The following is a 16960-nucleotide window of genomic DNA, read 5'->3' as shown; positions in this document are numbered from 1 at the left end:
TTTATTTTTCAAAAGCTCACGGAGAAAACATTTAAACATCTTCTTTTGCCAATGTTTTAGAGTGTCTTATGCTGCAGGCATTTTTACATGTTATTAAGCTCCTATATGTAAGATAACCTGGTGCAGAATATCAAACAAACACACAAAAAAAAAAAAAAAAAACTTGTAAAACCCAGTCCAGATTAGCAGCGGGTACAGTATAAAATCAAACAGTTTTTGTTCAGGGAAATGATCATTTCTGCCTTCTTAGGCAGTAAGCATGAGCGTTCAGGACAGGTCTCCAGTAGAGATGTCCCGATCCGATATTTGGATTGGATTGAACGCCGATATGGGCAAAAAAATGTGCATCGGTATCGGATCGGCCGACACGGAAAAATTCCGTTCCAGACTTCCATTCCAGTTTTTTTTGAAAGTCCAGTCCGGGTTTTCCAGCGGACCGATTTACATGATCCATTCCAGTTTTTGTTTCGGTTTCCCTAAAATCCGTTCCGCATTTTATGGCAAACCTTCAACACACTACATTACCGTCTCCCAATTTACCGAGAGACTTTATCGGTAAAAATGTCAGCTGTGTGGGATCATTTCACCTTAAAGGACAACAAAGACGTAGAGACAGAGTGCAACATATGCCACAATAAAGTCAAGCGTGGTTGTAAAGCTGTAAAAAAAAATTAATAAAACCAACCTAATCAAACATTTAGCGAAATACCACCACAAACAATATTAGGAGTATCATGTTAAGAAAAACGAAGACAAAAAGAAAGGTCCTACGCAACCAACACTGGCAGAAACTTTTGCTATGCGTGACAAACTGGCACTCGACAGTCCCAAAGCCCAGGGAATAACAAGAGTCATTGCCGAAGAATTCATTGTAGATGACGAGCCATTATCTCTCGTGAGTAAAGACGCACCATCCAACACTTAGAACCATGGTACAACATGCCCAGCCGTCATTACATCCTTGAGCGATTCGGCCGTGGAAGATTTGAGAACGATTCACAAACATCCAAATTCCGATTATTGAAATATGTCAAGTAAAGCGGAACTAATACACAGCACAGTCTTCAGGACGCAATAAGAAACTGACCGCATTGCGTCCCGAGAGTAAACATCATGCTTGTCATGACCCGGGTAATGCCAATGCTCAACTCACGCCTTTAGCTCAACTCATGCCGCTGGATAAAAAACACAAGAATACCTGACTGCTGCTCACAGCCGCTACAAACTACGTCAACGTCGTTTTACTGGAGATAATAGATATCATATGTATATAGAACTAGATGCTACACGACAGACTCGACTCTGTTAGCAACATTGAAGTATTGAAAACTAGATGCGCTAGTAAACAGCTGCCATCTTAAAGTAGAAGACTTCCCTAGTAGGCTGTTGTGAACCTTCCAAGCGAACCTAATTAACTTTTTATCTAAAATACTCCAAAATCGGCAAAATCTTGACTTGAATCTATCTTCAAAACAGTTTTAAAACTTTCACATGTCGAAAGTAGACAGAAGGGATATGATGGAATAACGGGAGCAATTTTAACAACTTTTAACAGTTGATTCGCAAAATTAAATGAATGTAGTTTAAAGCTGCTGATAGAGAATGGGGACTTGAGTATTTTATTTACTGTTTTAAAATGTTAACTTGATGCTGAAATAGTCATTTATTTAAACCTGAGAGGCTTTTTATACAATTATTGTAACTAATGCATGAAACATGAAAAGCATCGAATAGCTTGGTGGGTTTGTGGGATTTTCCATTGAGGTTGTTTGTGTGTTTTGCTTTTTTAAGACAGTTTACAATATTATTTGCACGTTTTACTGACTGACTATGCCATTTCTGTTTGTTATTTATAATGTTTTGTGTTTGTCACTGAATAAACAGGTCAGTTTCTTGTTACCAACCGTTGTGTGTTATTCAAACTCACCTAATTCAGCTGGCTAGTTGTTATCAAGAGTACTAAAACCCTTTTCAACATGAGTCTGACAACTAAGTAAGGAGGCTAAATAACTTTAAACTTTAATACATGCTCAGATAGGCCGGTATCGGTATCGGCCAGTATCGGTATCGGATCGGAAGTGCAAAACAATATCGTATCGGATCGGAAGTGCAAAAACCTGGATCGGGACATCCCTAGTCTCCAGCAGTGGAGAACACACGTTCACTGGGTGTAGATGAAGCTTGAACGTATAAAAATAAGGAAAGCGAGAAAAAGTCCTTACGTAGGGGTAAAGTAGCTGGGAGCCACTACACACTTTAGATACATGTACAAATGTTGTAAATGTTGCACTGAGCTGTCTGGTCATTTTTCTTTGTGAAGTTGTTGAGCAAAACTTTTGAGCGTCGCCGCACAATGTCTGTCCATGGTTGAAATTAAGTTGCAATGCACAAACACACGCTTCATGTGGCTTCTTTAAGGTTTTTGGCAGCTATTTTTTTCCGATCGGCGGTCAGCGCACCGAAACATGGAATCGAAATTTTAAAATTCGAACGGTTTCCAGAAGCATCAGAGTGTTAGTCCAGGATCCCATCGATGTTCGATGCCCAACTCTAATTGTAATAATTATTAGTGAACAATAATCAAGAATAATATTTTATTACATGTTTTTGTTGCTTAAGAAAAAAAAATAAAACACACTGTAAAATATCCTTTTAGTAAAGCAGTACAACTAAGAACATTCCGTATTAGCTGCATGGGTTTGCTGGACAGCGCTATTTTTTTTTTTTTTTTTTTTTGTGGCACCAAGGGAAATGGAAGACACTAATTGGACATTTAAATTCATGATGCATCACAGGAAAAGAGAGAATATTTTGCATTGTATATGTTAATGAGTTACTGTTGTGGCTCAGCACAATAATACAAGGGTGTCATGGTTATTGCAAAGGCTGGTTATTCTGTACACGTAATTAGACTACACTATTTTTTATTATTTTTTTTGTTATTTGTTTTTAGACTGGATTTCGTGGCACGGAACATACTGATAGATAAGCCAAAACACTCTAGCCATATGCGTTTTTTTTTTTTTTGTTCTTTTTTTGTTGCAGCATTCAGTGTTTGGTATCTGTTATACATGTACATTCTAATACTTTACAACAGGGGTGTCCAAACTTTTTGCAAAGGGGGCCAGATTTGGTGTGGAAAAAATGTGGGGGGCCGACCTTGGCTGACGTCCTTTACATAGAACAATATATTTAAGCAAATTTTAGCAAGCCATTTTTTGTGTCGCGTTTGCTGTATTATTTTTTTTTAAATGAATAATTTCAACAATCTCGCAACCAGCCTTTGTGGCGTTCTCTTTTACTCTCGGGCTCATGCGAAATACTGCTGCTGTGAAATTAAACTAGCTTCAAGTTGCTTCAATTTGTCGCTGCGTATCATTCCTGTAATCTTGTCGTACATGTCAGTGTTTCTTGTTTGGTAATATCGGCTCACATTGAACTCTTTAAAAACAGCGACTGTCTCTTTGCAAATGAGGCAGACACAGTTGTTACCTATTTTAGAGAAAAAAATAGTCCAATTTCCACCTATCCTTGAAGCGTCGGTCGTCGCAGTCAACTTTCTTTTTTTTTGTTGATAGTTTAGAAAATTGGAAGTAAGGGGTCAAATGGGGTAATGTTGCTTAGAGTGCTGCTGCCTTTCAGTTGGTAAATGAGGAGCAGCATTTAGTGTGTAAGCTACTTCATATGCCGGTAGCAGTACAGCTGACCAATTTTTTAAGTCTGTTTGCGGGCCAGACGCTACTGATTTTGTGACAGAGGCTGGGGGCTGGGTGAAATTTGACCATGGGCCGCATTTGGCCACCGGGCCGGACTTTGGACATGTCTGCTTTACAACTTGTCATTTAGCCCAGTATGGCTAACATCTGCCAAAATTGTGTCCATCTGTTTTAGGAACTCATTGTGATCCGAAGTGACACATCTCAATGAACCAGTAAGCATAATTAGGGGATAATAGACTGTTTTGGACATGTCTTGATCAGTGTAATAATTTGGAAAGTAAGAAAGTGAAAACTAAAGCCAAATTTAACTCCACGATTTCTCTCTGGCATTGTGATTAATGAACACAGTTCAGAACATGTTTATAGTTTGGTGGTAGTTTGGTCTACGGACCTTTTAATTAATGCTATTACATAGACTTCATAATATATTGACGGGACACTGGGCTAATTAATAGGGGGCCTATCTCCGTCAAAACTGACCGAGTGGAAACAGACAAAGAGCCTTTTACGTCGAAAATTCTTGTGAATAAAAATGCTTGAATCCCTGAGCTTTTTAGATTGAAAATTCTTGTAAATAAAGGGTTAGGGTTAGAGTAAATCCCTGAATTCTTTATAGATATGGATGTATAGCAGTCTCGATTATTGGCTGAAACCAAAAAACAAAAACAAAAAAAAAAGTGGGCAATTAGCACTTATTTTACGCAAATACGTATGTCGAATGTGCTGCTAGTCTTTAAGACACTGTGGTGTCGCCTTATCACCACAAAGAGCTTTTTACGTTGAAAATTCTTGTAAATAAATGTTTAAATTAGGGCTGTCAAACGATTAAAAATTTTAATCGAGTTAATTACAGCTTAAAAATTTATTAATCGTAATTAATCGCAATTCAAACCATCTATAAAATATGCCATATTTTCTATGAATTATGTATATATTCTGTAAAATAAATTGTTGGAATGGAAAGATAAGACACAAGATGGATATATACATTCAACATACGGTACATAAGGACTGTAGTGGGCATTTCACTCTACTGTCATTTAAATCTGTCTATGCTGTCCTCACTCCGAAGAGTCTACTTTTTCCAAAGCTAGACAGCTAGTGAACGACGCCTTAATAATCAGACTTCTTCCTTTTTCATCTGATTTATTAATAAAATGGCCTCAAACCATTGTCCTCTTTAGACCGTCGTAAAACTAAAAAAAGCTTAGCACGCTATACAGGTTAACTAAACATAAACAAAAAGTGTCTCATACAAAAAGTACAACATTTCGCTTATTGACATAATATGTACATTCTTTACAACAACCATACTTACGGACAAATCTTGTCCAAGGATCATATAAGCACAACAGAGACGTCGTGCAGCCATATTAAACTGGCAAGAATACAACAAACCATGTTGCAAAGCCACCACAAGAGTTCGCTGTTAGACAGCACAAAAAGCATTGCTGTAAAACTTACCAAAAGGCAAAATACTGTCTGAGCGGGACATGTGCGTTAATTGCGTCAAATATTTTAACGTGATTAATTAAAAAAATTAATTACCGCGCGTTAACGCGTTAATTTTGACAGCCCTAGTTTAAATCCCTGAATTATTTTTAGATATGGATGTAAAACAGTCTTGATTTTTGGTTAAAAGCAAAAAAAAAAAAAAAAAAAAACAACAACAACAAAAAACAGGCAGTTAGCATTTATTTTACATAATATGAATATGTCGAATGTGCTGCTTGTTAGGTTTTGAGTTGGTTACCTCCTAGTGTGTCCCTCTGATTGCCCATTGATTTCACCTGTTGTACCTGCTCCTATTGTATCCTCCAACCTACATCCTCCTGTACCACCAACGTGTTCCTCGTTGTCTCGTTACCCCTTGTCTGTGTTTGTACATAAGCTCCCAGTTTTTTTCACTCCTTGTCGCGACATTTTCAATGTGTATGTTCACGTCAGTGTCAATTCTTGCCCGTTCCTACGTCACAGCCCTCGTGTTCCTCAGCCTAAGTGAGTTTTTGATACCAGTCTTTTTTTAGCACCCTGACTTTTGTTTGACTTAAGAGTTGTTGGATTCCCCAGTCATTTTGTTGGTACTTTGTTTTTGTTGGCTTTAATTAAATACTTTTTGCACTGTCTATCTGCCTCACCTCCCTTTCCCTGCATTTGGGTCCACACACCACCTGCCTGCCCGCAAACCTGACACTGCTAGTCTTTAAGCCACTGCAGTGCCGCCTTATCACCACAAAGAGCTTTTTACGTAGAAAATTCTTGTGAATAAATGCTTAAATACCTGAAGTCTTAATAGATAAGGATGTAAAACAGTCTTGATTCTTGGTTAAAAGCAAAAAAAAAAAAAAAAAAGGCAGTTAGCACTTATTTTCTGTAAATATGTCGAATGTGCTGCTCATCTTTAAGCCACTGTAGCACCAAATTATCACCACAAAGAGCTTTTTACGTTGAAAATTCTTGTGAATAAATGCTTAAATCCCTGATGTCTTTAAAGATATGGACGTAAAACAGTCTTGATTCTTGGTTAAAAGCAAAAAACGGGCCGTTAGCATTTATTTTACGTAAATATTGCAAATTATAATGCCATTGCTGTATCGGCTAATTTGACCCATTGATGTTTTTCACAACGTTTCAAAACGCATGTATGGTACGAAATATATAACAATTACCTTGAATCTTCGGACAAATTACTCCTGAAACAATCCTTCCTGTTTGTATTCGGTACAGCTTTCATACTTTCTCAACCTAAATCTGGCGTTAGATCGCTGCGGAATAACTCCTCTTGATGCTGGGTGTGGGCAGGCCCCCTACTTGAAGGCGTGGCGCAGTGTTTGAGGGATGTGACCCGTCAATATAATTATGAAGTCTGTGGCTGTTATTTCTAATCTTACTTTATCATCATTCACACACCCACACACAATCACAAATACAGTAAGTTTTAAAAGAAACTTACATCCTCAAAGAACAACTTTTCCCTATTTCAAACCAATGTGATTGAATTGCATTCAATGGCCTTTTAGCGTTTAAAAATGCCATTTAACCTTATTCATTCTAGACAGGTGCATGACTAAATGCTTTTGACATCAATCTGATGCAGAAGAATTTTGACTGAACCTTTACAAGTGTGCCAAAGAAACATTTGTGACAGGCTCCATCACACTACACGATATGGCAGGTTTGACAATGGAATGGGAACTGCAGTATAAGATTGCAAAGCCAGCATCAACCATTCACTGGCACAGAACAGCTAAAGCTTCATTTTTTTTTTTTTTACTGCTTAAGGACCGAAACGTCCTTACAGACAGCCGTCATCCAGCCCACACACAGGTGCAAATCTGTCTCAGGAAAACTACAAGAATACGCAAAGCCTTATTACAAATGTTCTTTGTAGCGTACATGCTAGTATACAAGATAACCGGGTTATCTTTTGCAGGTGTTTTTTTTTATGTTTGTTTGGGGGTGGGGGGTGGGGGGGGGGGTTTCAATGGTTAACTTCAAATTTCAGCCCTGCAGAGAGAAACTCTTTACGTGTTATAAATCCGTCCCTTCTACTTAAGTAGTATCTTTGACTACATCCTACCAACTGTAAACATCAGAGAGGAAGAGAAATAATGGATGCACAATGATCACATTTTCCTGTCAGAGGCGGAAAATGTTAGGATAAGCGTGGGCGCCCAAGACACACACCATCATTTTGCCTTTTCCTTATCCCAGCAGGAGTGCTGACAGGGTATTCATCAATGGGGAAATTTCAGGGCCTTTTATGCCTTTAGAAAAGGACTAAAAAGATGTATGGACAACTTAAAAAAGTATCATACATAAAACAAATATTCCAACTGTAAATATTATGAATTAGCATTTCATTTAATACATATGCCACACTCTTATCCATGATTTCGTCATGTCTTTTGTCAAGTACACATAACAAATAAAGGGTTACTATCCTGAAAGCATAGTACACAACCAGAATTGTCCAACTTTAACATGACCTGGTTAGCTTAGCATTTATTTGTTTCAGACTTCATGGATCTCAGGGAAGGCAATGCTATGTATGTTGGTTTGGTTCTGACGGTGATGGCTAAGGTGAAGGACCAGCTGTAGTGCTTACGGTTTGCGACTGGTTTCTATTTGGACCTTTTGCAGTCTGAAAATATGGCAATGTATACATTTTATGTAAAATTATTAGTTTATTATATATTACATCTACAATTGAAAACTGGTCAAGAATGTTTTGAAAAATCCTTCTCTGCACAGAGCACAAAATCCATTCATCCATTGATTTTCAACACCGTTTCTGCTTGTCAGGATCACTGGGTGCTGGAGTTGTCCTCTGGTGAAAGGCAGACTATACCCTAAACTGGGCGCCAGTCAGTTGTGGCACACAAGAGACAGACAACAATTTGCACCCACCATCAGACCACCAGAGTGGGAATTGAGCCCACCATCAGACCACCAGAGTGGGAATTAAGCCCACACTGCCTGCGCCAAAGTCAGGTGAATGCAGCACTAGGCCATCAGTGACACCAGAGCAGAAAAATGGCATGAAAATCATAAGCACAAACTAGACATTTTGGGAATAATAATGTTCAGGATTTAAATTTTATTGCTTCACCTGTAATTTATATGCATGTAAATGCATCAGAATATTGATAATACGATAAATGTAAGCAAAACAGGACAAACATAACCCAATGCCACCCACACACATAAAAGATTCACACGCACCCACACGAATCTTCTCTCAACCACATAAGCACACGAGGTAGAAAGGCAACTTAATCGCTAACTTACTGTCAGCAATTTGCAGGAAGGAAATATCAGACTTATTCCAAATAAAAGCTGTTAAAATTATAATAAGGATATAAATATTATAATCAGCAACTCGGTGAATGATGGATTAGCAATGCCACCTCACAGTTCAGGGGTAGTGTGTTCAAATCCAAGGCTTCCGTTGTGGAGCTGAAATGTTTTCTCCAAGTACTTTGGTTTCTTCCCATAGTCTAAAAACATGCATGCTAGGTTAATTGAATACTTAATTGTTCATAGGCGTGAGTATGACTGTGAATAGGGTGTAATCGTTCCCTCTGATTAGCTGCAGAGTGGACACTGCACGTAATGTATGTTGGAATTTGGTAGAATGGTCAATGCTAGTCTGTGGACACAAGTCCAGGAAGGGTGTGTATTTTTTTGTAGGCCTAATTCTACTTCCAATTGCATGGCGTACTTGTTAACCCCTATAAGCGGCGCATCCTGCCCTCTTTCCAAGGGTGCAAGTTTACGTGTATCCATGAAATTAAGAAAACTTGGTCCAAAACATGCCTTTTCTTAGTCCAGACTAGCTTTGTCTAGAGTTGCACGGTGTAGAAAATTAGGGCCTTAAAGCTCAAGACCTTTTGGATAAGTGAGTACTTCTGATCAAGGCTCTCTTTCTTCTCCATGTTCACAGTCCGTTGTCCTATTTTGTGTAATGTTGTTTTCCTACAGGTATGCAGCTAATCTTGCTTTTCTCTGCAGTGCCCGCATCAAGTGCAGTAAACAAAATTGAAAGACTGCAAGTTTTAAGTTTTTCATAGTGCATCTGAAGCCTAAAAACAAAATCCCTGAAAAGCAGATAACAAAGTAGCCCTATTAAACACTAAATTCATGAAGTAATGAAACTGCTTAAAATCCAAGATTTACATGAAACATCAACCTATTTTATTATGGTTGTATATTGTAATTTTGTTTGCACATTCTAGACAACAACTGATAAAGTGTGAATACATTTTGAGTGTTAATCTTTCGCACGAGGGGAGGAGACATGAATAATTCATAAGAAAAACTGCTGGTCAACCACCACATCAATGACTGGTAAATAATTCAGAGACAGAGTGGGTGAGAAGCTGCCTGGCCCTGATTATGATTGAGAGACACGGGGACAGGACCTGCTTATAGATTCTTGATGGGTTTTACCACATCAAGATGAGAGGACAGCCAAGGAGGAGAAGAGCGTACAAATAATTCATAAGAAGGAGCTGCTGATGAGCAAGATGATGAAATCCAGAGTTTGTGCACGGAGATTGCATGATAAATTTGTCAATAGCTGCATTTCTATTTTGTGTGTTCCTGCTCTGTCGAGTTGTTTCAGCAATGGAATAGTAATGATATATTTCCATTTGGTTCTCGGCCAAGCGGGAACTGTTTCTGTACATCAGTTGGTCAAGGTCATGGGAAGAATAGATAGAAAGAGTAAAGAACAGTGGCTGTGTAGATAAAAGGCGATTAACCACGGGGTCCATACAAATGTCAAATTGAAACGTCATTTTTATCCTAAAAATAATTGGTCAACGGTGGTCTCTTTAAAGCAAAGTCAAACTTAACATTTTACAAAGTTGCCTATCTTCAAAATGCACATTTCTTTCTGCCCATGACAACCTATTTATGCTACAATACATATGGACTTTAAATTTCCTCAGTTCAGTAAGGTCCATATGAAGTAATTTACCCAGATATTATACTATATGATGCATACTCTGATGTGCAAAGTTGTTCATGTGTCCAATTGATTGTGATTGTGCACCGGTATATGTAAATTGGTGCATTTGCTGGCCATAACTAGACTGCCATCAACACACAAACATGGTCCATTATATAGCTCCCCCACGAACATGTGATGAATTGCGATTTCCTTGTGCTTTTTGAAGTGTGGTTTGGGTCATTGTCCTGCTGGAAGACCCATGACCTCTGAGGGAGACCCAGCTTTCTCACACAGGGCCCAAAATTTCGTCTTCAAAAGCACTAGAAGATGGTTTGAGGGAAAGCACTGAAGACTTCTAAAGAGGCCAGCAATGAGTCCAGACCTGAATTCCATAGAACACCTTTGGAGAGATCTGACAATGGCAGTTTGGAGAAGGCATCCTTTAAATCTCAGAGACCTGGAGCAGTTGTCCAAAGAAGAATGGTCTAAAATTCCAGCATAGCATTGTAAGAAACTCATTGATGGATACAGGAAGCTGTTGTTCGCAGTTATTTTGTCTAACGGTTGTGCTAGTATTAGTATTAGGTTGAGGATGCAAATACCTTTGTCCAGCCCATTTTTGGAGTTTAGTGTAAAATGATAATGATTTAATTTTTTCCCCCATTCTCCTTTGTGTTTTTTCAATGCAAGCAAAATAAATGAAGATATTACTACCAAAGCTTTTGCATTGCAATCATTTTCTAGGAGAAATTGAGCATTCTCTGACAGAATTGCAGGGGTGCCAATACTTTTGGCCAGCAGTGTACGGTTCCCTGTGCACTTTTACACACAGAAACGTCGCTTTGCCACAATCATTGCCTGGAAACATTAATACCACTAATAATAATTAGGGCTGTCAAAATTATCGCGTTAACGCGCGGTAATTAATTTTTTAAATTAATCATGTTAAAATATTTGACGCAATTAACGCACATGTCCTGCTCAGACAGTATTCTGCCTTTTGGTTAATTTTACAGCAAGGTTTTTTGTGCTGTCTAACAGCGAACTCTTGTGGTCGCTTTGCGACATGGTTTATTGCTTTCTTGCCAGTTCAATATAGCTGCACGACGTCTCGAGCTGACGCCTACGTTGTAATGTTGTGCTTATATGATCCTTGGACAAGATTTGTCCGTAAGTATGGTTGTTGTAAAGAATAAACATATTCTGTTAGTAAGCGAAATGTTATATTTTTTGTATGAGACGCTTTTTGTTTATGTTTAGTGAACCTGTATAGCGTGCTAAGCTAATGTTGTTGCTAATGCAATGCTTGTGTACTTTTTTTTTGTAGTTTCACTACGGTCTAAAGAGAACAATGGTTTGAGGCTATTTTATTAATAAATCAGATGAAAAAGGAAGAAGTCTGATTATTAAGGCGTCGTTCACTAGCTGTCTAGCTTTGGAAAAAGTATACGCTTCGGAGTGAGGACAGCATAGACAGATTTAAATGACAGTAGAGTGAAATGCCCACTACAGTCCTTATGTACCGTATGTTAAATGTATATATCCATCTTCTGTCTTATCTTTCCATTCCAACAAATTATTTTACAGAATATATATATAATTTACAGAAAAATATGGCATATTTTATAGATGGTTTGAATTGCGATTAATTGCGATTAATTACGGTTAATTAATTTTTAAGCTGTAATTAACTCGATTAAAAATTTTAATCGTTTGACAGCCCTAATAATAATAAATCCTAATGTAACAGGGGGCAGTGCATTTGGATAGGCAGACCAGGGGGGTGGTCGTCCTTTTTAAGAAGGGGGACGGGGGTGTACAACTATAGAGGGATCACTCTCCTCAGCCTCCCTGGTAAAGTCCATTCAGGGGTGCTGGAGAGGAAGGTCTGTCGAGAAGTAGAATCTCAGATTCAGGAGGAGCAATGTGGTTTTCGTCCAGGCCGTGGAACAATGGACCAGCCCTACACCCTCGGCAGTACCCTTGAGGGTGCATGGGAGTTTGCCCAACCAGTCTACATATGTTTTGTGGATTTGGAGAAGGTGTTCAACAGTGTCCCCCGGGGAGTCCTGTGGGGGGTGCTTCAACAGTACAGGGCACCGAGCCCCCTTGTAAGGACTGTTCAATCCCTGTATGCCCGGTGTCAGAGTTTGATCCGCATTCTTGGCAGTAGGTCAGATTCGTTCACAGTGAGGGTTGGACTCTGCTGAGGCTGCCCTTTGTCATAAATTCTTTTCATAATTTTTATGGACAGAATTTGTAGACACAGCCCAAGCATTGATGGGGTCCAGTTTGGTGGCCTCAGCATTGCATCTCTGCTTTTTGTACATGATGTGGTGATGTTAGTTTCATCAAGCCATGATCTCCAACTCTCATTGGAGCGGTTCGCAGCCAACTGTGAAGCGATTAGTATGAAGATCAGCACCTCTAAATCCGAGACCATGGTCCTCAGTCGGAAAAGGGTGGCGTGCCTTCTTCGGGTCGGTGATGAGATCCTGCCCCAAGTGGAGGAGTTCAAGTATCTTTTGGTCTTGTTCACAAGTGAGGGCAGCAGGGAGCAGGAGATCGACAGGCGAATTGGTGCAGCGTCTACAGTGATGCGGACTCTACAATAATCCTCTTGTAATTACGTAAAAAAAGACTCGTCGAGAAGCAACCCTACTATTGGCTCACAGTTAATGTACCGTATTGGCCCGAATATAAGACTGTGTTTTTGCATTGAAATAAGACTGAAAAAGTGGGGGTCTTCTTATATTCGCGGTCTAGACGTTATACCCATTCACGACGCTAAATGGCGCCAGATATCATAGAAGCGATGTTCTGTCATGACAGATCTCAGCTACTCCCAAGTTTAACCAGTTTGCATTGTTTTATTGCAATGTTTTTCCTTATTCAGATTTGTTTCAAGACTACAGTTACAGTTAGACTTCACTTTGATGGTTAATGCAGTTATTGCAATTTTGTTGTTTTATCACAATAGATTGGTTTATTTACATTTCAAAAACCAGAAGCCATTCATTTATGAATGTGATTGCACTTTAGTTTACATATTTAAATGTTCAGACATTAAGATTTGAATGAGGCAAAATGACATGTTTTTTCTCTCAAATATATTGTTATAACCATTTGTTTCAGATGCACTGTAATTATTTTCTGTATAAAAATTAATTTGGTGTTCAAAAAGTCTTTTTTCATACTTGAGTCTTGAAAAAGAGTGGGTCGTCTTATAATCAGGGCCGTCTTCTATTCGGGCCAATACGGTATCTGCGGTTTGGAAGTATTTTGAGGTATCAAAGAAATATATACAGTAAATTATTAATATTCATATTCTCTCGTGCTCCCCAAAGTCGTCTTAGTTTGGTTTTAATTTGCATAAAGGCTCGGTGTAAAAATCCTGATCCTTGGTGCAAGATTGGTACAGGTCATTGAAATCTTTGAAAATGCTTGGATTTTACTGTTGTGTTTTCAAGGTTTGAAAAATGCTTGAATTTTGCAAAAATAACTTGAAAAGGCTTGGAAGTGTTAGGCACACAATATTTCTCAGCACCCTGTCTAAATAAATAAATTATCAAATAAAGGAAAATAAAATAAATGTTCTTCATAGCTACTACACTCTCGTTCTGAAGTTGCTTTCCATCGATGTCCAGCAGCACATTGAGTAGAGTGCATTTGAGCCCGTGCATGAGTAGTGAGTTAACCAAGCAAACAGTATACAAATAGTATTTAAATGTATACATGTACATTTGCTGTGGTTTAGTACAATACGTTTATGGCACAACCACTTCCTTTTTTTGTCACATATTTTCCCGCGATTTCCACACCCACTCTGTCAGTCGCCGTTTTATCCGGCTGGGAGGCACTTTGCTTGGCTTCGTCGCCGTTGAACTCGGCCTACTCCCCTGGCTCTTCACCGATTCCACTTATTGCACAAAAAAGCACAGTCTTATTTTAAGGAGTAGGAAAGATTGCAATTGCCTTGTAAAGAGCTTGATTAATTTCGGTATAGTTTTGTTGTTGTTTTTGTGAACTACAGTTCCACACAAAAGTACATCGAGATCTCATTCAGCTTAGCAAATGGAGATTTGAGATCCATTTTTCAGGTGTCCCAAGCTTCCAAAAAGCGGCTTTATCAAGGTTTCATCGGCCGTGACGTGTGTGTCTACATCCACCGAACATAATCCTATGAGGACGCCAGCACCTCTGCTGTAGGACGCTTTCAGAGTTTGCCACAAAACACTCACTGCCGCTGGGAACGCACCCTCCCATGGGTTTCACAAACGGCACCTTTCAAACTAAATTTTCCTAGCCTCCAGGGTTGTAGAATCAATGCCAAGGCAAGGGGAATTAATCAGAAAACAATGAAATAGCAGCACGGTGGCAGAGTGGTTAGCACGTCCGTCTCATAGTTCTGAGATCAAGGGTTCAATCCAGGACTCCTGTGTGGAGTTTGCATGCCCTGTGCGTGCGTGAGCTTTCTCTCAGTACTCCAGTTTCCTCGCACATCCCAAAAACAGGCATGGTATGCTGATTGAACACTTTAAATTGTCCTTAGGTATGAGTGTGTGCGAATGGTCTCCTTGTGCCTTGCGTTTGGCTGGAAACCATTGCCCATAGCTATCTGGGATTGGCTACAGCACTCCCACGACCCTCATGAGGATAAGAGCCTCGGAAAATGAACGAATGAATAATTAAATACAATAATTTTTAAAAATGAATTATATGCATGTGCATTTTTCGGCCTTTCAGTCTTCAGCCAAGTGTTTCCAATGTTCGGCTGTCTGTTTCGGCCAAGAATTTTGCTTTTGGAACATCCCTAATATTTTGATAACGAGTAAGTCTAGAAAAACCTCTGCTGACCACTGATGGGAGCTGCAAAACCACCAATTAGAAAGCAGCTTCATGCCACTCACTTTTTAGTTTTTAGTTTAGATTAGTTTCTTTTATATAAACCTTTTTGGTATAATGTAATTGTAAAATATATATTTTAAAAAAATACTTTTTCAGTCTGCATAAACAAAATGTGTTAATTCATTTTACAGGAATCTGTCTATTTAAAATTATTCATCTAATTTGCATTTTGAGGATGTGTTCAGACACTTTAATAAGGAAACCACCATAGCTCTTACAGTTATCTCTTTAGCCATTGGGACATTACAGTGAAAATGTATTAAGCCACAAACCAACTGTTGTTTGAGGATTTTTATATAATTAGCATGTTCCAGTTTAAAATTTATCTCAGGTGAGGCTAGACAAACTATGTTCAATAGTAAGGTTTAGAAAGGCAAAATGAATGCTTTGGAAATAGTCATTAGGAAAGCAAAAGGGAAAGCATGAGGCTCTTTTATAGTGCATCACTGTAATCTTTCCTCCTATCAGCCATTTAAAAATAAATAAATAAAATACATGTCATTTCAAATAGAGAATTAGCCATTTGTCGCATTGTTGATTGTGAGGGATGTGGCTTTGGTCGTAGGGGGTTAGCGAAGTGAGCCTACCTTTAAGTCTTGCTCACAAACTCCTTTGAGTGTATAAATACAGTGTATAAAATGTTAAAGCCCACCTGATTGATATGCTTCAGTTTGTCTATGATTTGATGAATCACTGGGTCAGCTCCTTTCACTTTAACCTCGGGGTTTGCAGCTTGCGCCTTGATACCACTTCCCACCACACGCAGAGTGTAGCTGTGAAAACAAGAACAAATTGACTTGACAATCTTTGGTTGGCAACTACAATGTCCCTTCAATATTAAAGTCATTTATTGCCAAAGATGTGTTTTTATAGGTTTTGCGTTTTTTTTTTATGTGAACAGCATATAAGAATGGCTCCGCTTTACTGTGAATTATTTTTTGTTAACGATGGATGTCCAATCCATTTGAACTGGGACAAGTGGCAGCCATCATTTGCTGCCAATTCTCTATGCTTACAAGGGTTGGCCGTCTACTGCTATAAATGGTATTGGAAGAGTTAATTTTGCCATCAACGGAAATCCTTTTTTTGCGTCAATATAAAATACACAGAAAACACAACCAGAGGTGACAGCATAATTCAATTGCCTTAACATTCTAGAGCTAAACATGGATTTGCTACACGATAGAATCATGTTTCACTTGCCTCAGCAACTGCAATGAAATTCTATAGTTATGTATTCCATGCCGTTAAAACTACTCTTTATTATCGCTTTTGCATATAAAGTATTAATTCACAGTAAGTGCAATGGATGCAACCACTCACTTATGATATACACCATGGTGTTTCTACTGTATATGTGACATTAAGCCTTATTTGAAAGCAGTTTAGTGCCATTATCGCTAGGTAATAAGAGTTCAGTTCACTTCAAGGTCTCTGTCTTTTCAGCTGTGATTCTGTATCAATGACATTTTGTAGGTTGTGAGCGAGCACAATATAGCAGATTTCAAACCCCAATGAGTAATTCAATACAATGACTACATCAAGGGAAACACAAACAACTGACAACCTTTATGTTGTAGGTACATGCAGGTCTGATTAAATACAAAAAAGTAACCAATGTGAATTTAAAGATTTCAAGATAATCATTGAGTTAAGAGATTGATTAGTTCTTAGTCACTATAATATGAGTTTGATTTGAAGTGAGTCGGGGTGAAAAGAAGACTATATGAATAAGTAAAACACTGGCAGCACAGTGTCTAAGTCATTTACAAGAAAATACGGGTGGTAGAATGTAAAGTTGTTAAGTTGCAGTGATGTGTTTTTGATAGAAATGGGGCCGATCGGACCCTGTATCTCGTCCTAGTACGTATATTTC

General features: G+C 38.6%; 1 protein-coding gene across 2 annotated transcripts in view; it reads right to left on the bottom strand.

Annotated features, from left to right (window-relative positions):
- The window catches only part of gpc5a (glypican 5a), a 206854-nt gene that overhangs the window by 71685 nt on the left and 118209 nt on the right, over window positions 1–16960 (bottom strand). For both annotated transcript variants that reach the window (XM_057831213.1, XM_057831224.1), the window contains exon 7: window positions 15737–15857. In XM_057831213.1, the coding sequence (XP_057687196.1) occupies window positions 15737–15857 (121 nt within the window). The remainder of the gene's footprint in view (window positions 1–15736; window positions 15858–16960) is intronic.

Source organism: Corythoichthys intestinalis, chromosome 1 (assembly GCF_030265065.1).
Source record: "Corythoichthys intestinalis isolate RoL2023-P3 chromosome 1, ASM3026506v1, whole genome shotgun sequence".
Classification (NCBI taxonomy): domain Eukaryota; kingdom Metazoa; phylum Chordata; class Actinopteri; order Syngnathiformes; family Syngnathidae; genus Corythoichthys; species Corythoichthys intestinalis.
This window is presented reverse-complemented; position numbering and strand designations above follow the sequence as displayed.